This window comes from Etheostoma cragini, chromosome 9 (assembly GCF_013103735.1).
Source record: "Etheostoma cragini isolate CJK2018 chromosome 9, CSU_Ecrag_1.0, whole genome shotgun sequence".
NCBI classification, from domain to species: domain Eukaryota; kingdom Metazoa; phylum Chordata; class Actinopteri; order Perciformes; family Percidae; genus Etheostoma; species Etheostoma cragini.
Window position 1 is genome coordinate 24,925,167 of NC_048415.1, and position 25,157 is coordinate 24,950,323.

The window sequence follows — 25,157 nt, forward strand, 5'->3', positions numbered from 1 at the left end:
AGTAGTGGATGTAAAGAAGGCAAAAGGAACCCTACTTCATGTCTCAGCATGTAAACTGAACAGCCTGAACATTTAGGGGGAGTTCTACAGTGTAGTACAACGTGGTACTGGTACTGAAAGACACTTATTGTATTAGGAAAATACAACCATTTGGTACCACTTTCTAATGAGGCCATCCTTTAAAAAGGGGTTGTATGTTGAAACTTCTAAAGTGTGCATTATTGGAAAGTGGTACAAACAACATATCTAACGGTAACCCAGTCGTACTCTGGGGGCTGAGACGGTTCATTTTACCGGTCAGGTCTCACCTGAACGGCTGATGTCAGAGCAGGTACTTCATTCTCCTGCTCTGACATCCCTGGTTCAGGTGTTCATTTTTTATTTATTTAATTTGTTTTGGGCAATTGAGTGTACAGCAGCCGTGAATTTCATGAGCCAAACAACACCACACAAATATGAACTGAAAATGGAGAGAGATAGACATTGAGAGATTCTAGTGTGTACATCAGAACTACACAACATTTAACACAAATGTCCTTTGATTCAGCCCCCCCCCCCCCCCCCCCCCCCCCCCCCCCCCCCCCCCCCCTCTCTTTGGATAACAAAACATTTTCCTTCATGTTTTTTGTGACTTGGCCAGGACTTTCAAAAAGCTTGGGTCAATTTCATCTATTCCAAGCGTGAAGGAAAACTACTCGACCGTCTAGTAAAGACTCAAAACCTTTTTAAATGTAAAGTCTTTGCATAACCATCAACTCACAGTTTTTTTTGTGTATGTCACAGTTCGTTTAGACCCTTCACTTCTCTTGACTATTTGTGTATCTATGCAGGCTCAATGAGGTCTATTGCGGTAATAGAAAAATAATTTAGTTCTCTTACATACTGCACGTACTTCTCTTATATACTGCATGTCCTATCATACATGTGCAAAGTCTCTCACAGCCACGTGCCTCATGCAAAAATACTTGATATTTAATTACTTTCTTGTAGGTGGGCTATATTGCAGCAATTGGGGTCCCTTGCTGGAACTGCTGCCCCCGCCACCCGATACTGGATAAGCAAACGAAGATGGATGGATGGATGGATGGATGGATGGATGGATGGATTATAACCACTTAAAAAAAGATAATACATAATACCTGACATAAATATGAGGCAAGCCAAATGTACTCTGAAATGAGTGAATGGCACTTTAATTACTCAATAGGAGCAATAACCCAATACAATGATAATCCCACTTACTAAACATTTAAAACTTTGGAGTTAAACTGCAGCATCGTAATGCCATGGTAGTAATTTGGGGGGGGGGGATGATGTGGCCTTGACCAACTGCCATGCTTCGCTTGTTTGGAAGCCATGATGGCTCTCTTTCTTGTGGGCGGGTCAATTCTCTGGGCGGGCAAAGCAGAGAGGGGGGGAGGTAACCTTTCCCCTTATGACCTCATAAGGTGCAGGATTCCAGATCGGCCCATCTGAGCTTTCATTTTCTCAAAGGGCTTCACCATTTCTAGCCACTGGAGGGACCATAGGCAGGGTGAAACCTTCATGCCACGGGACCTTTAAGTGAGGAAGTGAGTTAACATGCAGAACATCACAATAAGTTCAACTGGCTGGAAGCTAAGTCCTCGAGAGACAAACTTCATTCTACAATAGAATCTAACTACAATACTGAGGTTTTGGATATAAGGAGCCTAAATGAGGTCTCTGTGGGGGAGACTGGCCTCACTCTTCCTGATAAGGGGGGGGTCTCTGAGACGAACAACTGCTTCGCCAAGTGCTAGTTAAGCTGGTCTGGGACTCTTGCAGCTCACAGAGGAGTGACTGGAAGTCTCCAAGAAAGAACTAGAGGAGGATGTTCGGGAAGAGTACGCCAAGACTTGCTGGGCCAGATAAGTGGCTAAAGACAGGATGGATGGTCAGACAGCCAAAGAGGACAAGTGTGATTTGCCCCACGCTGACACAAATCAAGCTCAAGCTTAGTCTGAGAATATTAGCCACCCATTAGAGTGTCTCATTTTAGATTTTTTTAAATGCCTATTTATATGTACTTTAAGGGCTACATATTCCTCTATATTTGGAATAAAGCCTCTTCAAGAACCATACAGTCATTATGGATAGCTCTGAAATGGAGACATTTTGAAGTGCTAAAATTAACAAAAGAAGAATATGAAAGATTATCCTTGCAAATTATAATGTTGCATACATTTAGCTTTTAACCTTGGCAGTGTTGAGTTCACTCACAATATATGACTCAAGTTGAAGTTAGTCTTTAGTGTGCAGACTTTACGCACATCTTAAAAAGCTCACAAATACTTTTAAAACATCTCTGTATCAATTTCATTTTTATGAAATTCTGTGAAAATATGGGTCAAGGATTAAACAAACTGTGACACAACAAGCGGCATCGGCAATGTCTGCTATGCAGACACACAAACACGTCCTCTAGGAGAAAGGAAGTCTGTGAACTGAGCATTTTAAGAGCTTTTCTTCATAGAGTACTAGAAAAAAAAGTATATTCAACGCCGCAAATAACAGACTAGGCATTTCATTTCATGCATTATATAAAATATTAGTTTTTCCTTTTTCATTATATTTACATAATATATTACAGATGCTGTTCTGTACAGTAAAAGTTCAATCCAGACCACATTCTTAAAAATATTTTCTGACCCATCAGTATTTTTGAATAAAAAACAACCAAAGGAGAAAACACCCAAAACAAACACACCTCTGGCTGTTATGCACGATGTCCTCGAAGTTTGATAGAAGCTTTGCTGTGTTGACTCAATTAACCAGAGAGATCTGCATCAAATAATCCTATGAGGGGGACTGGAGAACACACACATACACACTAAACACACAAGAGAGGGCCGGAGGTGTGAGGGGGAGTCCATTAGAGGGATTGTGGCTCCCTGTTGTCTCGGAGAAAGGCCTTCGTCCCAGAGCCAAAGCCCACAGCCAGAGCCACAGCGAGCTCGGTCCTGTTCTCTGCAGGCCTCCCTGCTCAGGAGTTAAGTGCAAACAGCAAAAGATCCCTTTTTCTTGTCCATCCAATCACTTTCCAGTCTCTGAGGCTTGGTCTCAGTGCTGCGCTTTCAGCGGGACTCGTTTTTAGACCGCCGTCACTAAGAAACCCACATCCGGGTTTGGCTCGCTCCGCTTCTGAATTGGCTTCAGCCGACTACTGGGGCTGCGTAGCACAGCGATCAGACACACTATCCGCCCTGTGAGGGGCCAGATGCTGATGCTGTTGTTGAAGTTGCTGTTTCTGCTGCTGCTGTTGCTGATGATGATGATGATGATGATGATGATGCTGCTGTAACGGTTGCTGCTGCTGTTGGGTTGTGGCCGTAAAGGTACCCTGCTGCTGCAAAGGGAACGCTGCCTGCAGGATCAACTGGGTGGACTGGTTTCCGTGAAGTAGCCGAGAAGCCTCGAGTGGAAAAAAACAGAAAGATTAGCTAGATCTTAGGGTGGAGATTAACCGGTTGAGCCATGAAGAATACATCAAGATTCAACTTAAAACTGCACAAGGCAACTTTGGGGTTTAGAGATTTAAGATTTTGGCCTTCTTAAATTCAATGCTGGAGGGTTTGGCGATGACACCACCTTTTCACAGGTAGAACTCACTCACTGTGGCTGCTAATGTCTTGATAAATCAAGGCTATTTGAATGGATACCAATCCATTCAGTCGAGCTAGACCAATAAATCCTCCAGGCCGATTCATCAGCTGGTGTGAGCTTGTTGCAGATTTATCAGTATAACACACAGACTGCGTCGAGCCACTGAACCTTTACACTCGGACTGTCACAGCTACTCTGGCGGCTGGCTCTCACTTATCCAACACTGCCAACTGCTGCACTATATACCATCTCACACATACAGCTCTTCCTGTTCATTCTGACATATAGGGTATTTATATTTATACCCGTCTATTCTGCGCATACTGGATCTATAGTTTATACCCATACTTATAACAAACCATAGCTTTTATTCTGTCTATGTTTACTATTAGCACACCTTGTACTAGTGGTACGTGTCCATACTCAACGTCCCCTTCTTAAAAGGCTCCACGACACTACCAGAATGCATTGCCTGGCTGCTTATATAGACAATGAAGGGGAAACGTGGAAATGTCAGTATGCACGTACCACTACTGTACACTTTCGGCACTATTTTCATACTTACCTATTTAACTATATGTGTCTTACCTTATTCATACCAAAAGTGAATGCACATAGCAGATACTGATTGGTGTCAGAGTCGCGATTGCCATTCAGTGAGGAGTGGCAGGGGTGTCTTCCATAAGCAGTGACATCACATGCATATCCCTCCATTTGATCAAATTAAATTTGGATATGACAGTTCCGTGACCACATGGATAAATTAAAATGAAACTTACAAACACATTTGAAAAGGTCCCTTTACAGCAGGCTACATATACCGAGCTCACACATACAGAATACACAGTTGCATAATAAATGTCATTTGGAACCGCTTAAATGTAGAGTTACCTAGTTACCTAAAGGATGATTTCTACCTGAGTGTTACCTGTAGGAACTGTGTTTGCTGCTGGGCCAGTGGAGCCTGCCCTGGCTGCATGGCTATGACCTGTAATTGCTGCTGTACCTGCTGCTCCTCCGGCTGCTGCTGCGGTGGCTGCTGGGAAATGCTGATGGTCTGGGTCTGGCCCTGCTGAGGAGCGAAGGCCGTCACAACTTGGCCCATAAACATGGTTGTGGGGACCATGACTGCGCCACATGCCATCTGTCCTGTCACTAGCTTGGTGAGCAGCTGAGGACTGGCAGGAAACCTGTCGGACAGGAAGTGGGACAACGTCGGGCAGAGGTCACTTAACCTCTACTGCACAAATGGATTTGCGCTGTAGAAGCACAAATTAAAACTGGTGGGCAGCATGAATAAATTAACTTACACTGCTTAATTCAATATGTGTGAATGTATAAAATATAACACTGATAACTAAATGACAATAGTTGTGATATAAGGATGCATACCTCATCTGAGTTGAACGATCCTGTGCAAATGTAGCCACAGCAGTAGCATTTGACCCAGTATTTTGAGCCAGGGTAGTGGCAATCTGGACCATGTTAGCAGGGCTTTGCTGAGGGATCATCATTGTGTTGTAAAGAGACACAGGCAGAGGATTCTGCTGAGGCTGTAGAGTAAGGGACGGTCGCTGGGAGCGAAATACACAGAATCAGAGTAAGTGACGAGATGGGGCTTTGTTGGTTGTGTTTAATGAACAGCACAGGGGAAAGGAGAACTATTTGGTTTCTCAGACCTGTGGTGTGCTCTGTTCCCGCAATAGAGTTTGCTGCTGGGGCTGGACAGCATGTTGTTGCTGTATGCCGTTCTGTAGAGTCCCTGCAGACACCAAATGGCCCTGCATGCTGAGTGTTCCCCCCTGCTGCAAGGCGGTCCCCTGGGCCGTCTGAACCGAGCTGAGAGTCAGTCCCCCGGCTCCTTTCGGCAAGAACATCTGAAAACATACAGCACAGATTATAACTTTGACAGCTAAACATCAACCCAAACAGTAAATAAATACAACAATCAAGAAAAACGGGCTGCATGAGGGCCACACATTCCTGACCAGCTCTTGCATCTCACCTGAAGACCCTGTCCTTGAAGGCTCTGTCCCTGAAGACCCTGTCCTTGAAGGCTCTGTCCCTGAAGGCTCTGTCCCTGAAGGCTCTGTCCCTGCACTCTGTGCAGCTCGTCCTGGATCTGCCGCAGCTCATCCTGCTGCCGCTGAATGTTGGCCTCGATCATCCTGGTCCTATGCTCCAGCTGCTCTTTCAGGTTATGCATGACTTCTAGCTGGCTGGAGAACTGCACCACTGACTGTCAAAGAACAATGACACGGGGACACAGCGGGAAGTGAAATGGCAGCTGTGGAGGTGGTTCACATGTGGCACAGCATCAGAGGAGCGATTCATTCTCAAGAGTGATTCTGTGGCATGTTCAAGGTCTAATGCTGACTAAAATCCAACTAAAACGGTGGTCTAGGGATAATTGGGGGTAGCCTGCCTGTATTCAATAAATGCCTCAGTATAGGAAACATTGATTGGCACACATGATCTTATTAGGTAGAGGAGAAAGGCTTTATCATCCTGCCACCTGCAAACATCTGACTTTTATACATACACAGTACATTACATAGATATACTGTATATTTACATTTAGGTTGCATCTATAAGCTAGTTCCAGAGCACTATAAATGTACGTTTGGATTTGAAATGTTTCCCAATAGTGCTGTGATGATATTACTGTTTCTGCTCAACAAAACATTAAACCATAAAACAAACTGCTAGTTTTTCTACTTGGGGATACATAAAATAATCTATTAGAAGCTGAATTGATAAGAACAATGTATCTTTTAATGCATGTCCCTATTTATCAGAGGAGCTCAAGAGACAATTCCACTTGTAAAACAATTTTGCACTTGTTTTACTGTTTTGGTTTATGAATCAAACCATAGCATACCATGGAAAATTACATTAAAATGATATGTGAGAATACATCCAATAATGAGAACGCACTGACAGTGAGATCCAAGGTGCACGAAAAGTTGTCTTTGTGGCAAACAAACAAATGACAAATGAGATAAATATCGTACTTGGTCGCTGGTCTGAACGTGTTGTTGCTGCTGTTGTTGTTGTTGTTGTTGCTGCTGTTGTTGTTGTTGTTGTTGTTGTTGTTGTTGCTGCTGCTGCTGTTGTTGCTGCTGTTGCTGCTGCTGTTGTTGTTGTTGCTGCTGTTGCTGTTGCTGCTGTTGTTGTTGCTGTTGCTGCTGCTGTTGCTGTTGTTGCGGTTGCTGTTGTTGTTGTTGTTGTTGTGAAACCATGGATGATGTCATGTTCTGGGAGCTCATTGACTGCTGAGATGCAATACAGAACAATATTAGCAACGGCATTAACAAACAAAAAAAGGACGAAGAAGCGGCCAGAGTACAGCCAGTCTAATCTCTTTATCCCTTATTAAAGCCCTTTTCCACCTGACTCTGTTCTTGTCCCTTCACTGACCTGGCTGCTGATAGATGATCTTCGTTGTGATGTCATCTCCACAGCAGAGACAGACTGCCGACCTGGTGTACTCCTGTCTCCCTGAAGCTTCATCTGTGATGCTGGGAGGGAAATATAAACATGAATCTTTTTTTTTAAAAAGAAGACCACCTGTATTATATTAAATAGTGTCGGTGATAGAGATTGTTGAGGGGGCTTACCAGCTGGGTCAGACACAGCTGTGTGCAAGGATTTGAGTGAGCTGCGAGACGAGGCCGAGGGTGTCCGGCTGTGGTTGAAGCGCTCTAGAGCTTCCTTCAGGCTGGTTGTGTTGAGCTGGGACTCAGAGCCTGAATCCTGGGACTGCTGTGAGGCAAGGGAGAAAGTCAGCTTGGAGTCTCCGTAAACAAAGAGCATCGTCACAGACGACTGATGCTGAACAGAAGTCTCACCTTGTCTGCTGTGATATCAGGTTCTAATTCTTCAATTCCAAGCTCTCTGCGCTGTTCTGCTCTTACTTCAGCATAACTGTGGAGCAAAGACAGCGAATAAGCTACAAGTAAATATGTGTATTCGATTGCGATTAAAATGAAAGATGTGGGACAAAAACGATGGGTTTCTCTACTCAATTATCTCCATGTACCTGACAACAGTGTGAGTGCAGACAATAAACTCTGGTCTGGAGTTCCACTGGTGGTAGGTGATGTAGTAGTGGGTCTGAAGCCAAATCCACTGCTGCCCTTTGGTGAGGAATCTGTAATAGCAGGACTTTCCTTTGCCATATTGCATTACTACGAACACACAAGAGAGAGGGCGCTCACAGATAGTCACTGAAAGCTCAAAAAGAAGCCAACACTTTAGATGAACTCACTTTTATGATGTCAGAGAAAGATGTACTCACAGTGTTCGTGGCATTTGGCCAGTGTCTCCAGGTCATCTACATGGTAGTAGTCATATCCTGATGTACCCAGCACCTCAAACGGGAGATAACCTATGATGGGTGGAGCTCTGGACAAACAAAAAAAAACATTGAGATGAGTCATCGGAAGACCTCTGCACACCTTCTCCTCCTGTGAAAGTACACTAATGCTAATTATCACAAACCTTTACAGTAGTAGGAAAGAAAAGTCTGTTTTCCCAAAGCTGCTTTCACACCTGTTGTTCAGTTAATTTGGTCCAAAAAACAAAAACGTTACATGCTGCTTCATGTGCACACTGGTTTATTACCACCAAACCAAGAGGGGTAAGTGTGAAGGCACAAACACTGACAGGTATGTCACTCATTGGATAGTTTTGTGTGATGACATCATAAGGACCCACGTGGGAAAATCTAATTCTGGTGTCCAGTTATGCTGCACTGTGGCTTTATGTATTTATTTATCTCCGTTGGAATCAAAAAGTCCCCACAAAGAAATAACTGATTATCATCATTATATGTCAAGATTACAACTGGATCTCGTGTATCACAAATAGAGGACGAACAGATTAAAAAAAGGACAAAATACCAAGTCTTTTTAAGATGCTACTATGGGGATAGTAAATGTGTCTATACATTTCTACAATACATAAGACACAAGCTCAACACAGACGCATAACATGGCCTATAGGATCGGACAAGGGCTTCTTTTATATTTCACAATCAGCAGATGCATTTATTATTAGCTGTGAAATTCCTCCTAATGTCACACATCTAGTCTTACACAGTCCTGTGGTAGGGGACAGAACCCCAACTTTTCCAGTGGTCTGAATTTGAACTGAACAAACCGGACAGGTGCACCCTGACTACATGATCCATTGATACAGAGTTACTATACAAAAGTATATAACACAAACAGCAGATTACACTGGGTAGACGAGATCGTAAAAAAAGAAAAAAAAGAAACTGTACCTGTGGTCCAAGAAGAGAAATTTCCACTCTAAACTATGTCTGGAGGTGAATTCCTCATTAGGCTCCTCTACAGTGCACATCTCCTGGGAGGGACAGGGTGGAAATGTAGAATGTAGTTAGACAGTATCTACATTTATCTAAAAGAAAATACACATGCTACAGTAAATACTAACTTATCTGAGCCAAAGTTGAGCTAAACATGAAGGTTTGAAGAGTCCAATTGTAGTGTTCAGGCTCTCTTCAAAAGGCAGTGTTTGTTGTACACCAGCACTACTTAGCCTCACAACTCTAATGAAGTTTGTGCTTCTTTTTCTTTCAAGTTCCGCTGTCTCAGTTTCAGTTCCAAAGTCCTGTGTATTATTCCATGATGAGGATTTTGGATTTTATTCCAAACACAGTGTCACTTTATTTCCAACAGTAACAGTAATATCCAAAGTAGCTTTTTAACTAAGCTGGAAGAAAGAGACATAGATAAAGTGTTTTTGAACAAAAGAAAAGTGGTTGCCAACAGAGACAACAGGGTACCGCACAAAATGGTTGACAGGAGCCTAAATGGTTTTGCCATTTAGGCTTACTGGCCAAGGTTACAGCTGAGCCCTGTCCTACTTTCAACTACCTTTTTTCAAACCTTGGGGCACAGACCCAATGTGTGTCAACGGGATAGAAGGAGAAGTAAGAAGTGGAAGAACAGCTACTGAGTTTTACCTTGATAAACTGTGGTTTGGCAAGCCTTACAGTTGCTATAAGACACACTCTGTCTTCAAAGGCAGAGTGAAGCGATCGCTGGATCACTCCCTCGAAACCATTTCGGGTACAGTTAGGCACTGGTGACGAATAAAACCAAGAAAAGGTTAGACTTTACGGACAGGAAAACTCAACTTGAGGCTCAGACAATTAGTGGCATGTAACTCACCATTATTCATGGACTTGAAGTTTCCAATGAACTTGACATATTCATACACAGGGGGCTCTTTGGGGTCGATTGTCCCTCGGAGCATGTGGCAACAGAACTCAAGCTGATTTTTTGCTGGAAAGAAAAAGAAAAAGCAAGGATTGAAGTAAGTAATTGGCTTTCGAGATGACCAACTATTCCAGTAAGATTATACGATAGCATTACAAGACAAATGGAAATGGTGCAAATAAAACTTACTTTTCAGATATTCAGGCGTCGGTGTCTCTCCTTCCATGATATGAGAGGACAGAGCCTTGTACACATCTGAATGCTCCCCCATAGGCAGGAAGTTCAACAAGTTCTGATCCACAAGATCAGACTGAAACACAAACAGTAGGTTTCATACTAATGAATATTTGCACATTTGTAGCTCTAAACACTTTGGCATTATTGACATGTTTGCTTTGTTATAGACTCCAATTCTGACTCTGTCTACAGTATATTATCATTAATTCAAATTATACTCACGGGTAAGTGTTCTAGTAGGGACGTCACACTCTCAGAAGCGTAGATTATGTTCCCATCAGTCATGATTGCAAGAAAAAATCCATCTAACGCCTTACGGGAAGATAATGTACTTTTTGAATTCGATAATACTCTTGCATGTTAACAAAACCAAAAGGACACGCAAAGACGACTCACCTCCAACATCAGCTGAGTGAACTCTTCATTACTAAGAAAAGGAGGCTTCCAGTCTTGTCTGATCTCAGTTGACTCTGACTGAGCAGCAATTTCTGAAAAAGGAGATATGACATGTCACATGTCAAACAAAACAGGTTCAGCTGAAGAGTGTGACCCACAACTCTCTAAATCAAACAGATGTCTGCCCGTAGCGAGCAATTCTTACCCCTGTGTTTTTGCAGAAAGTCAATGCTCTTCTGCAAAATAGTGGACTTGTCCATCTTCCGGGTGTTGCCTGGCAACATGGTGCCCAGCTCCTTGATGAGGACATTGAACTGGTCTCTGCGTTTCTTCTCAGACTTGTTTCGGGACACACTGTCAGATTAGACACAACAAGAATAAGAATAAGAACCCGTTTTGTCTTCATTACATACAGTAGTCCGGGGATTGGTTAAAATGCTGCATTATTGTGAGTCAGGTAAAATAGCTGTGTCTCGAAATGTGGAGCTTTAACAATCCCACAAATATATAATCAAGTCTCATAAAAAGTTTACATTGTAATATATCGTGGAGGATGTTTTAAATACCACTGAATGTCTTTGATCTGAACACAGATCACATGGATCATACCGTTTAGCTTTATCCTTTTCATCTTCTTCCATTAACCCATCAAAGATACTGCTGTCATCCCTGCAGAGCACACACACCGACAGTTGAAGAAGATCCTTTAATATTTGTTATCTAAAAATCTTTTATGAACACTTGAAAAAAGTGTCCTTTTATAATTTTTTTGAGGTAACAGCAGGACAGAATCAACTAAACACCTAACTTGAACTCCTCTCATTCCTACAATTTTTAAACAATTATCAGTTTTAAAATCAATCTATAGCAAGTAAAACAATTATTTTAAATAATGATCTAGTTCAAAACCTCATTTAATTGACCACATGTTTTTTTTATTGTTGGTCAGAGAAAAAAAGTGCTATTGTTGTTTTATATACTACACATTTAATAGATATTACTATGAAAAACAAGCTAAATGCAGGTAACTCAAAACCATTGTCTCACCGGTCAATGCTCGAGGTCATTTTGTCTCCTGTTTAGGGTCGCAGTGTTGGAGAGGGGTCTTTTAACCGTGAGGTAGACATTTGTGAATGAACCTTCTAGGAAAAAAAAACAAACACATGAAATAACAACTTGCAAACAGCTTCATCATCTAATTCAAGACCGATGATAAACTAAATCTCACCTTACTGACAGTACAGCCAGTCCTGTGAGAGGATGAAGACGTTACTGCTGGATGAAGGCAGGGTGTGGCTGGACACACTGTGGTGATTGGGGCAGTGGAGCTCTGTGTCTCGGAGGAGAGTTCCTGAAGCTTTCCTCAATCAGAAGGCAGAACGTTGAAAAGGGGTCTTCAATGAGGCGAGTTCTTTGTCTGCTTCGGGTGTGGGACTGGCACATGGCAGCAACATCTGTGTCTATAAGAGGGTACAAAATCACACATTGTCATTATTGAAATACAATCAATATGTCAATACGCTCGACATTTGAAAGGTAGACTGCAGTGTATCTAAGGGAGGTTGGCTAAAGAGAAAAGACTGACAGGCGTAAAAAGTCTGGCCAGTCTAATATAGGAGACCGCTTGGGACATTTTTTCTTTTACTCCTACTCTCCGACTCCAGATGGTCAGCTAACTCCTGATGCAATGTCAAGGACTTTTGCTTTAACAGATGAGCTAAAGTGGGGGTGGCAGTAGCTCAGTCCGTAAGGAGTCCCGTAAGTCCCCGTACGGACCAAAGAACGGAGTGTGGACTGGTAGCTGGACATGCCAGTTCCCCTCCTTGGCACTGCCATGGTGGTCTTGAGCAAGCCACCAAACGCCCCTCAACCACCTGTTCAGCAGTCGCAGCCCACTTAATCATTAGAGCATGTATAGGACCTGAGCATGTGTGTGTGTTTCAGGCCTGTGTGTAATCCCCCCCATAAGGGATCAATAGAGAGTGTAAATTATTATTATTAAACTTAAAGTGATACAGCAGTCAGGCTGGGTTATTGTAGCTGCATCCCAAAATGGCACACGTAACATCACGTCATCCAATAAATAAATTTAGCTAATGGCTGGCGCAAAATAAAAACTATAAGTGAAATTACAATTTGCCATGGAATTAGTTTAATATATTGTGGGACTAAGAGCTTAAAAACAGTTTGCAGCAATTGAAAAGGGCGAGGAACCCACCAGCAGACCTGATATCTGCCTAGTAGATCCAGACAGATGTACTGGCGGGCGGGCCGATGTCATAGACCGATTTTAGGCATTTTCCAAACTATCAGTATCGGCCTTTATAATGGACCATAAATTAATATTTAAAAAATAAATAAAAACGGACTAAACAACCTTCAATCATGTTATGAGAGTTGGCGTTTGTCCACCGGGCACTCGTCAACGTCCCTGTGGGCAACTCTTTGAATTTATGTTGTTTTTACTAAGTTTCATATTTAAATGATATTTTTATTTATTAGAACTTTAACATATTTTGAGGTTCCTCTGTCTTGTTGAAACAATAAAACAAATTAAAGTTTATTTTTACACTGCATTATCATACTACAACTACAAATAACTAATGATCGAGAACCTGTTTATGTTTTGTTATGCGTTTCTGGATTGTTTTCTTAAATATATATTGGCCGATATATCGACAGATCGGATTTTTAAAATCACCAAATATTACTAATAAAAACTGCCTAGTGACCAGCACCATTATCCCAACAAGTGCAAACAATTTGGGTTTGTCATGTTTTTGTCCTTGTGTCAAGATTCTTAGTTTTAGTTGATTTCATGGTTTCTGTTTTATTTTGAAATGCACTGTTTGGTTGCATCCTTGGTCACTTGTCTTCCTGTCTTTGTTTGTTCCCCACCTTTTCTGATTGTTCTGCCCCACCCTTATGTGCTTCACCTGTTGTGTCAGCTGTCTCTTGTTACCTGGTTACCCTCTGTATGTAGTCTTTGTGTTCCCCTTGTCCGTTGTCGGATCGTTGTTGTTTCTTTTGGAGTGTCTGTGTGTTTAGTCTACCTGCTTAGTCTCGGTGTTCCTGTTATTCCGGTTTTGTCTTTTGCCTCATTTTGGATTTCGCTGCCTGCTGTTTCGCTGGACACCTTTTTTTGGTTTGTACTTTGTTTTTGTTTAATAAATTATCAAGCTATATATGCACTTCACTTGCTTTCTCTGCGATTGTGTCCAAGCCACATCTCCACCCTGACAAGGTGGGAAGGTTTGGTGCAACATATGCATGTTTTATGATGTCAATCTAATTCATTGAGGTGATCATTCTTTGTAGGGTTGGGCGGTAATACTGTATACCGTAGAGTCTTAAAAATATCAACGGTATTAGTTTCAATACAGTTTGGGGTTCCGCCCTCATGAGAAGGGAGAAGTGTTTCAGTACCAGTGTTTAATATTCAGTTTCTGAATGGGGGGGGCACTAGCCAACAGGAAATAGGGAGGTTTGACAGTATCAAAATGTGGATACCACCCAACTCTTTGCATTAACATCCAGGAAATACTCTCTTGGAAATACTTGATACCCTAAACGCTGATGTACCAGATTCATAAAAGCACCTAGCTTGATTTTAATTTGCCACATAAATAAAACATCTACAGTGATATTCCGCACATCACTGACAGCTGATGTTTCTTCCTATCACTTGACTCTGCTCTTGTCGCGCAGGTAGGCCTACAACAGATTGTCCAAGTAAAATGAGAAGGCCCACTGGGTCTCTAGCCTAAATATTTGACCCATTTAATCCATGAACCAGTTACCTTTAGAACCTGTGTGGGAGGTTTTCTCTCCATAACGACCTATTTGTGTTAGTGAGAAAATCCCTGCTCTCCTTGTATCATGGTAACAAAAAAAGTCATGTACTGTGAGCTAATATACTGTAGATATACACACAAAAATAGTTGAATTTGATTGGTTGGTTATTGTGAGCAGTATTCGGTTAAACCATAAAGCATTAAAAACACCTGCACTTATTGATATAACTAGCGTTCTCACACATTCACGTTTCGGGGTTAAGTCCCCAAAATACCAAACCAAGCCGCCACACGCACATCCCAAAAATAAAAACTTGGGTTTATAATTTATGATTGTTAACTGTTCCAATTTCAGAAGCAATAAAAGATGTTTTTCAAAAGATGTGTCATTGCCTAGTGCCTGAAGATGCCTAAAGATAATAAACTAGTGGATAAGATAATAGATAAAATACCTAAAGGATAGTCTGAGGTTTTGATAGGGATACAGTACATTAATTAATTAATTAGCAATTGAGCCAGGACCAGTGTGTTAGGGCAGCCTCAGTCAGCATTTGCACTGTAATGAAAAACACGTGTTGTGTTCAACTTACTGCTGCCGGGTTCATCAATACGAGGAAAGGAAGAACTGGGAGGATTTACACGTTCATGTAAAGACATGCGAGGGAAAAAATGACAGCAAGAGAAGGGTTGGTTTTATCGTGGCTCATTAACTTACAGCAATGAATGAATACAGAGAATGGGTGCCTTATCTAAGATTACTGCTACGTCAAGACGAGGGGCCGATCACTCCGCGGCAGCACTATTAGGGGAGGGGATAGTTGATAGAGCTTTATCTACATATGTAGTGCCTACTTAAAAATGGAAACAGAGAGCATTTACATTTTTGCTCTACAGCATTTTGAAAATAGTCAAGCTAACTGGAACGCAGACCCAGACTGAAAAAAAGGCAAAAAGAAACCCTGTAAAAAAAGATTTTTTTAAAAAGGAAGAAAAAAAGAGTAAGTAATGTGCGTTGACATAAGCAGCAGTTGCAGCAGCGCATAGTGAGCGTTGTGTAACCGGGAGAGCAGAGGTTGTATAACTGTGATGTCATCGTTGCTTCACTGACCTGCTGGCCCAATGACCTACTTTCCTCCCTTCTCTGAATTAACTTAATCACAGCTCCACAGACGGCACTTTCCTGTTGTATCAATATCAGTACACTCCCTGTCTACAGAAATCCTTCCAAAGCTGACCATGTTACATAGCAAGCCATCACTAAAGGTGCGAGCATGGAATATCGCCGGCTGCATATCGCATTTCATCCTTAAAAGGCGCCCGGGTGTTCCCTGAGCCTCAGCGGGCACAGATGTCAAGGAAATGTGCTACATCAGTCAATTATTAGTTTTAAGTCAATTACGTAGACTAGGCAGAAGTATTCACATGAACCCACCTCACACAACTAGAAGCATTTCTGATCCTGGACAGACTGAAACCACTCTTTCATCACCATGTTTCTGTTGCTCACACAGCATTGTTGAATGTGTGTGTGGATGTGTGCAACCGTGTTCAGATGTAGGGCAGCAGAGCTCTGAGGATATGAGTCACTCTGAAGTAGACGTATGGCGCCGCTCGACTCGCACCCCACCACACCCCGCACTGAGATACCAGCACAGCAGCGGTGCCAATGGGCAACACCATAGCAACCGGGCTCAACGTGTTGATTTAAAATAGCCTAGCTGAAATTCTTCCACAGTTGATACTCCCTACAACATAAACTGAGAATGATTAGACTATTGGTTAAGACTGTGGATGCAAAACACTGCGACGGGTCGACCTGCGCAGCGCTGTGTTAACACACGTGCCATGTGTGTGTGATGTTCCCTTGTGCTGTGGCTGTCACTCTGCATCATTCAGAGGAAACCATTCACAAGCAAGCCCTCCCATCATTATTGTATTATGAAGCAGATTCTTTCTATCAGGGAGAGTGTTTTTACTATTAAATTAGCCAACTGACAAACAGAGAATACAGCAGAGCTTAACAGATTTCTCTTATGACTCAGTAGGCTCAGACATTGGTGAGACATTTAAAATCTGCCCGGTGACGCAAATCCAAATGTAAAACAAAGCCAAATAATTCATATTCCCAGGGATACAGCTCTTTTACTTTCATACTCCACCACAGAGGATGTCACTGCATATTAGAATGAAAAGATGAGGAGAGAAACCACTTGTTGATATGCAGAGGAGCAGCAGTCCTCTAATAAGAAGCAGACTAAAGCCCTGCAGAGATTGTTTTGCCATAGTTCTTTAAAATTAAATAGAAGGATGCATCAATTTGAACCAAAATGCAACTAAATGAAACCTTTATATTAGGTCTTCATCATCTAAGTCATACCTTACAGCAGGGGGTTTGTGAAACTTTAAAGATCCCAGGTGTCACAACATAGACCTGGCCTTTTACAACATTTCTAGAAAGACTGATGAATTCAGTTAACCATTTAAAACTTGAAACTCGCTTTTACTGGTAGACACACAGACAGTCTACAACAAAACAGACGTGGTACTCTGTTTAGGAGCAAATAAAGAGGAGGGGGTGCTTGGTCTCATTTTGCGCCAAGTGTAGGGAAGTATTTAGGATAATGTTATGCAGATTTTAACAACCGGCAAGCAAGAGACTCACTGCCAAGGTCACACAAATCAACAAAAACACATACAAATACATTACTCGGTCACACATCCTGTCTGAGGCAGCTGCATCAAGGCCTGAACATCCTGATGGCAGCCACATAGCAATCAATGACAGATGCCATTCCCTCGGTTCACAGGCATAGAGTCGTTTGTCAAAACGGGTTTAATAGTGCCACGGTCATTTTGCCAGTAAGCAAATGAAATCCACAACACAAGCTTGTCAACGCTGTCCACCATCCAGCTAAAACATTGTAGCAACGTACCCCTCAACTCTGGGCAGCCAGCTGTGTTTCCACTCAGAGCACACACATCCACGGGCCCAGCAGCACAAAATGGCTCTTTGTTTTGCATTTTTCCTCCACGGCCCCACAGACAGGAATCTTTGAGAGGCAAGCGGCGGTGGTTGGCAGGGGCTCCTCGACTACTGGTGGCCTCCAGTCCCAGCGGAGCAGGAGCTCAGCCAGGGGCCTCATGGCGATGCCAAGTGGGACATTGGATTTCAAAAGGAGGACTGGCAGCACGGGAGAAGCAGTCAAAACTGCCTCCAGCACTATAAGACCAGTCTACTATGATACAAACTATATGACCATGTAATCAGCAACACTTAATCTGGTATATGAACGCTTATCGTGCTAAACAGCCAACCACTCAATTAAGAACAAACCTTTTAAAATTTTAGAAACAGGTTGAACCATTAGAAACCTAAATAACTGATGCCTTTACTTGACTTGGCTCAAAGTGAGTATATGGACCTGTTGTTTCCCAGAAGACTTTGCACCACTCTAGAGATTGTGTCTTGGCCAAAATCACACTTTATTGAGGGCAGTTAATGTCAGATAAAGAGAACACTTCAATAATCTGTAACTGCACGATTTTTAATTAACATCATTTATTATGCAGGACTCACTAACTAATGCGAACTAGAGCTGGGAAATATATCGATATTATATTGCTATTATATCGATGTAATGAGATGAAACTAGATATTTTCTAAGATCTTGGATACTGTATTATAATATATGGCATAAGTGTTGTCTTTTCCTGGTTTTAAAGGCTGCATTACAGTAAAGTGATGTCATTTTCTGAACTTACCGGACTGTTGTGACTGTTCTATTACTTACCTTTACCCACTTAGTCATTATTACCACATTACTGATGGTTATTTATCAAAAATCCCATTGTGTAAATATTTTTTACACAATGGGAACAATTATTATTATTATATAAAAGGCAAACAAGCACACACGCACGCAGCTAGGAAAGACAGCAATGTTAGCAATGTGAACTAGTCAAGAGTATGAGCAGATGCAGTCAAAGAAACACTAAACCATTTCTAGTTGTAGTCTTCTCAAAAGAGAATCATTTGAAACGCTCCAGTGACTATGTCAACACCATTTCAATTCCATATGCATTCTATTTAGGAGAAACATCGACACACTGCAGATAAAAAATTGAACATTACTGAATGGATATCTACTGTCTCTGTAGTAGCTCCTGGTGAATTAGGCTTCAAAAGGTATAAGACAAGAGTCCATTCTAGGGCTGTGCAATTACTTGGAATTTGAATCCTGATTACAGTTTTGTCTCCTAGTAAATGCTTATTTTGTCTTGTGTTCTGAATGAAAACAAAAATGTTCAAATGGGAAAAGTATTAAGGGAAATTACACAGTTCCAGGTGTTTTCACTCTTGAGTTGTTTAACTTTTTCCACAGTTTTTTAAGTTCAATAATTGCAACAACTTTTCATGAGTCAATGAGTAATTATGTTTTTTACTGTAATTCCAATATTGACCAAACAAATTGTGATTATGATTTTGTACATAATCAAGCAGCCCTAGTCCCTCCCCTTGTCTGACTGACACTAAAACAGTTCACTGCTGCAACCGAGATCCAAATTAAGTAGGTGAAGTCAGCCATGTCTTACCTTTTGTCTAATGGCTAATTAAGCAAGCGCTTCACCTCAGTACGGATGACTCTGTGGGCATCTCTTTTCTGAATTATTGACCTGTTAAACAGAAAGAGAAAGGCTAGACTTAGAAATGAGAAGAAAAACAAATATCACAATTCTGAATCAGAACTAAATAAACCTGGGTGACCATGAGCCTTATGAGCCACACACACAGCCATACACACACACCTTGAAGGTACATCCATTAACAACCCGAGCCCCTGGCCATCAGCTGGGGAGGGGATTTACTTCCAAGCATGCAATGTGAACATAAGCATCTACTCATTGTTGTAAAAAGTGAGGCTAAAAATGTGCATTTGAGAGTATGCTCAAGCGCTAGAACGTAGCCTTTTAAAACCCTTGTCACAATCAAGAGCTTTATCATACTAGCACTTACAACAGTGTCATACATTGATGTTAATTTACTACTTGTGTCAATACATTGGTCGTAATGCAATAGCATTTATTTAAAAGATTCCTGCAGTTCTTACAACATTGCACGTAGCCTTCTTAATTCATCAGGACCTCCAATATCAATATAGAGATATTCTCTCACTGATTTCTCAAAATCCAAGAACTTTATTAAGTGGAATGACAATCAAGGGAGAAGCCCATAGAATTTCCATGAAAGCATCGGAAGAAAATAACAACAAATTCAGCTACGTTTTGATTGAAAACGAGATTGGAAATACATCGGTATGTGGCAAGGGAATTCATATGGAGTGACATTTACATTTCTCTTTGCACAGCTACCACAAGACTTACAGCTTTCAGACAGGTTGCTCACATCATATCTAGGTTATAAGCTGAGTTTGAGGCAGCGTAGTACGCTCAGCCATCACCGGAAAAGGGCTTCTAATTCAATTCACTGGTCTCCGTCAAAGCCTGTGGCGTTGCTGTGTCCCAATGGACTTGACCCATTTTCTCTGGATCATAGTAAAATCAAAGAGCGCCATTCTACGACAGTCTATTGCTGCTGTTTTCCATGTAGACCAACCGTTTTTTCATTTTCAAAACCTCTTGCTGTCACGGTCTTGCTCTTGGCCAGTCGGCCTTGGGAATTTTAGTTCATTTCATTAGCCTATGTGATGGCTTTTGAGTTCTGTTTTCTTGTGTTTACTGCATGCGTTTCTGTAAAAAAAATGTTACATTACTTTGATGATATTTTTGCTGGTAAGGTGCTTGGGCTACGCAAAGAAATTACTGCTGACAAAGTTTGTGAATTTGCATCTTTGAAAAGAATAATCCTCTCAGCTACAACAGAAACAATGCTGTGTGGCAAAAGGAGTTCTCTGCAGCTAATTTTGCAGCTTTTCATAGTAGTAGCGTACATGTTATGGTAATTAATTGGTTTAGAAATCTACATTTCACATATCACTTGTGGACAAATTTCAAGGATTACGCTTGTATTATTATATTAACAAGTTTAGGGATCGAATAATGAATGAATAATCAGCCTGGGCACCACTTTGTCTTTCTGAGCTTCCAGCTTTAACCAGCTGCAACATTTAAGATTTGAATGCAATAACGCAGTATATAATATTTGACGTTTTGTCTTGTAAATTTTCATATTTTTTGTTTGTTACAATAATAATTACTCAAGAGCTTTATGCAAGAAATCTACTTGCATCAGAGAATTTTATTTCAATCTTAATCTTTTTTTAATTTTTACAGTGAATGAATATTTAACTAATATTCTGTATCGGCACTGAAAAAACAGTATCTGTTGACGCCTAGTAACAACACATTTAAAAGACATAAAAGGGGCAGACTCCGATATTTTTCATTACATTGAACAGGGTCAGGCCTTTGTCAGATGGTCTGGAGAAAATGAGTAAAAAAAAAAACGTGTAACAGCCGTCTGATAAAGCCAGTTTTAGATTATCTCACGACGAACAATAATTCATTTCAACAGGCAATATAGCTCTAAAGCGGCGTGTGAAACCAATAAAATACTGGTGGCACGAGAGTATCTGCTGCAGGGCCGTGAGAGAGAAACGTCAGTCTGTGGCCACAACAAGGCTCTGCTGGTGAAGTCAGCATATTAAATAGCTGTCGTGACACAGGCACATGTCATCTCTTAAATCTGCAGCCATCAGTAATCACTGTCCACAAAGCCATATCTAACACTGAATGAGAAGTTCCTCTTTTACCTGATGCATTTAGGCTTATAGCACTACTAGGTCACATTGCAAGGTGAAAGCAAAAGTAAAGACTGTCACTGTTGAGCGAGTGCCAACCTATCAAACCCTGTTTTAAATAACAACCTCACATGTTGTGTGTGACCGTCATCAGTCAGGTTTTTTGTAGAGTATTTTGAGCAGACCTACATTAGGCCAATGCGGTGGAAAAACAGGGAGAACTTGTTTCAACGTGTGTTCTGGGTGCCAATAATCAATGTCCATACAATTAGGGCTGGGCGAGATAGAGAAAATCAAATATCATAATAGTCCTGACCAAATATCTCAGCGTCTATATTGTGACAATACTGTATGGTTGACAATTGATGCTTTAACAAAACGTTATGAACACAATGAGAATTTTGATAAATATTATCCAGAAATTATTTAATGACATAGTGGGTAAAGGTAATTAATAGAACAGCAAGAACAGTCTGGTAAGTTCTGAAAATTACACCACTTTACTGTAATGCAGCCTGTAAAACCAGGTAAAGACAACACTCACCATATTACGATATTACGACATATACAAAATCTAAGACGATATCTAGTCTCATGTCGCGATATCGATACAACATCAATATATTGCCCAGCCCTACATACAATTCGTACATGTTGGAGCTGTGATACATTTCTTGTGGACTGATTTCAATCCTCCAGTTGTTTATTACACGCCAACACCTACGTTAACACTTACCCTGACACAATTCCCACGGTGAAAAGATGTGTGCTTTCGCTGGTTGTCCCACTTTTGTGTACCTCCGGCTAATTACCTTCATGCCTTTCTGTGCCATTGCTCCACCCAGTTACCACTTACAGTACAAAACCAAGATTAATTAACATCACCAACATGTATAAAAAAACAGAGTCGCATACTGGCTCCTCCATCTTCTACACTGGTACTTTTTAGCATAAGTTACAGGGATTCAAAAAGAAAAGACACTCCAAATGATGTCAGAGTCAGATTCAAAACACAATGTCAAATCTTTAACCACATGACAGCAGGTCTGACAAACTGTAGCAAACATATGGTCTAAAGACACTTACTTCAAGGGTTCTGAACAAGGCATGAAAGCCTTTTGCTTTAAATCTGATACTTTTGTCTAGAATTGTCTACCACTTTGGTTGTTTTAACAAACGGCACACTAATATTCACAATAGGAAGATTACCCTTAGGTGGTGGTCAGTACTATAGAAGTCATGACACACTGAATGTCTAGTTCACATTTAGAGCCACTGCACTGAGAGGAGGCCTCGACAATAACACAACCCTTGAGTGAACTTTTTATTCCACCTAAGCTGCGGAAGCAAATCAACGCTGTCTGCAATAAAGCCAGAGAACATCACGTCTGAATCAACGCAGACTCATCTGTCTCAGAAAATTCTGACACGACAGGCGTAAAGTAATTACATTATCAGGCACATAATGATGTAATCCGTATGTTATTCCCCCCCCTTGTCTAATGTTGTCACACCCCCTCATGTTTAAAGACAATTTGCCAGTGTTCTGCTGCCAAGTTTTACCTCTATTCTTTCAGAACGACTGTATACATAAACACCTTGCATGTAGGGCAGCACAATTAATCGTTATTGTATTAAAATCTCAATATGGACCAGTGCAATATCCAAATTGCAGGGGGTCACAATATTTGTTAATGGCAAAATATGTGTCTAACCATTCTGAAGGAAGTATTGTGGGCTACAGAAAACATCTTTGTTTGGTACTGATCCTTGCAAAAAAAATCACACTATGATCATTTTTATGTCTTTCAATGGTAGTCATTTTCAATGAAAATGATAATCGTGAATCACGTCCCAATATCAGTCAAAATAATCAGAAATAGATATTTTCTTCCTATTTTGCAGCCCTAATTTTATTTGCCATTTAGATTTTTTTTTAACAAACTTGGAGAAACTTGTAACATGTTCCAATTTGTAAGAGATGCCATGGCACAATGAAACACAACGGATAGTAGACAGTGGAAGTGGTTTCCTGTCTTCACCTGCAGCGAGCCAGTGCCAGCTACAAAAAAAGGTGTCAAAGTATTCGTCCACAATCCACTATCAGCTCCAACAAAATATGTATAGCAAAAATGTATTTTAAATCTCTCTATTATGTGTTAATGTCTTACAGTATTATAGTATTATTGAACAATGGCCTATGTCCAATAAATACAACGTGAACTAGCCTGACTAAATTACTGTGACAAATATTATTGAGAAGACAAAAGATCTTGCCTTTGCACCCTATATTCTGTTGAACTCTTACCCATTTTTATATGCATGTTTCATTTTCACAAATAAAACACATTTGATCATGATCAGACTGCATAACTATGTATCTATATCCTGGCATCTTGACAGGTATGATCCAGATCCTGGTAAAACGAGACAGGTATAACAGTAAAAAGGAATAGATTAAGTGTATGTGATCAATGTCCTATCTGTTGAATGGGGAGCAGCAGAATAGATGAATGCGAAATCTAGACTTGGTATTGGAGAGAAACGCTGCTGCCAAAGATCTATTAGTTATGGGGGAAAAAAACAGGCATACCGTTAAAAAGAGCCAGTAGATGTGGAAAAGACTGTGCCGGTAAGATGTGGACGGTTGTCAATTATTTACGGTCACCTTAACTGAAGTCAGCTTTGAAGTGACAAATCAGTGACAGCACGTCTGTCGGTCTGTCTATCTCCCTGCTGCCGGTGACACCGGCCGGTTTCCGGGCAGTGATTGCTGGAAAGCTAACGCCACCTAGCTTGCTTGCTAACATCAATTACAGCAACAAACAACAGCTTTATAGTTTGCCACACTTACTGCGACATATGACACACACTGCCATGGCACCGTTTACTCGTGACAAATTAAAAAAGCGTTTTTTTTTAACTGCCTAGTGACTTTACGATACAATAATTGCCCATTCAACTCGTCCGCAACAATATGCGTTACGTGTATGTATGTCAACCCACTTTTAGCTGGAGCTAGCTAGCTTACATGCAGCGTTTAAACGTTAGATAAGAATGTGGGTCACTGGGCCTTTGGCCAGACTGTCACCAAACGAGCACAAGCAACACTGTTCCGTTTGTAGCTTTACGTGTGTCAATAATACCGTAACACAGAGAGGCTGCCGATATAGCGATATAAATACAGAGCAGAGTTCACCGGTAGAGATATCACACTTACCCCGAACAGTCTCCCCTTTCATCGGGATATCCCTACACCCAGTGGCGCTGCTGACGGTTGACTGCGCAGGGCTCAGGCATATATGGCATAGAGGCAGACTGACTGGAGTCGGAATTAAAGTCAAAAGGGCCTATAGCACCGCTATAACTCCAGATAACAACATGCCTGGTCAAAGAAGCGTGATTGACTACTTGGTTTAATAGTTACATTACCAGGATTTCTTTATGACACGCAGGTACCTGTTCTGTTATTAGCCTAGGCCTATAGTTTTTTTAGTTGATACATTAAGGCTAGAATCAGTCAGCTTGACCTGAACCACTTGTGGAAAAGCAAAATTCATAATTGTTGCTTTACACTATTTAGGAATGTTACATGCATTAAAGAAACAGTATAAGACTACATAGTCTGAATGCAAATATGGCCCCCATAACTGTACAGAGAAAGTAGTCCATTCTAATAGATATTTTCCTACCTGACTAGCTACTAGTATTAGTAGTAGTAGTCTATTCTGATAGGTATGTCCAGTCTGAAAGAAAGAGCTACCCTAATTATAAATACATTCATTGATGAAGTAGGCCATTCTAATGCATATTTCCTACCTGGCAGTATGATAGCTCTACTCTACTTTTAACTACATTGTTAGAGTAAGTAGTCCATTCTAATTGATAGTTACCACCTGTCAGAATGCACTACTCTAGTTTTAATTACATTTATAGTCAATTCTGATAGATATTTCCTACCTGAAAGAATTATCTACCCTACTGTACTTTTAATTACATTTGTGGATGTAGTATAGGCCATTCTAATCAAAATTTCCTACCTGACATTAAGAGCTACTCTACTTTTAACTACATATATAGAGGAAGAAGTCCATTCTGAT

At 41.0% G+C, this 25,157-nt stretch overlaps 1 protein-coding gene across 5 annotated transcripts; it reads right to left on the minus strand.

The window, feature by feature from the left end:
* Positions 1-2,021: 2,021 nt before the first annotated feature.
* clocka (clock circadian regulator a) lies at positions 2,022-24,391 on the minus strand. Of its 5 annotated transcripts, none has more exons than XM_034880927.1 (23): positions 24,278-24,391; positions 18,893-18,973; positions 11,734-11,965; positions 11,553-11,644; positions 11,115-11,174; positions 10,711-10,859; positions 10,506-10,597; positions 10,332-10,421; positions 10,062-10,182; positions 9,825-9,938; positions 9,617-9,735; positions 8,912-8,994; positions 7,925-8,031; positions 7,667-7,814; positions 7,476-7,551; positions 7,245-7,389; positions 7,045-7,145; positions 6,639-6,899; positions 5,630-5,863; positions 5,306-5,501; positions 5,017-5,212; positions 4,553-4,814; positions 2,022-3,433 (listed from the first exon to the last, which is right to left on the minus strand). In XM_034880927.1, exons 4-23 carry the CDS (start codon positions 11,570-11,572, stop codon positions 3,182-3,184), a joined length of 2,826 nt encoding a protein of 941 aa, XP_034736818.1. In that variant the 5' UTR covers positions 11,573-11,644; positions 11,734-11,965; positions 18,893-18,973; positions 24,278-24,391; the 3' UTR covers positions 2,022-3,181. The 5 variants fall into 5 exon arrangements, 1 of the variants encoding a protein (XP_034736818.1); XR_004657826.1 differs by having other exon boundaries at positions 3,240-3,433; positions 4,631-4,814; positions 5,017-5,210; ... (1 more) ...; positions 5,650-5,863; positions 24,278-24,390; XR_004657824.1 differs by having other exon boundaries at positions 3,240-3,433; positions 4,631-4,814; positions 5,017-5,210; positions 24,278-24,390.
* Positions 24,392-25,157: the final 766 nt, after the last annotated feature.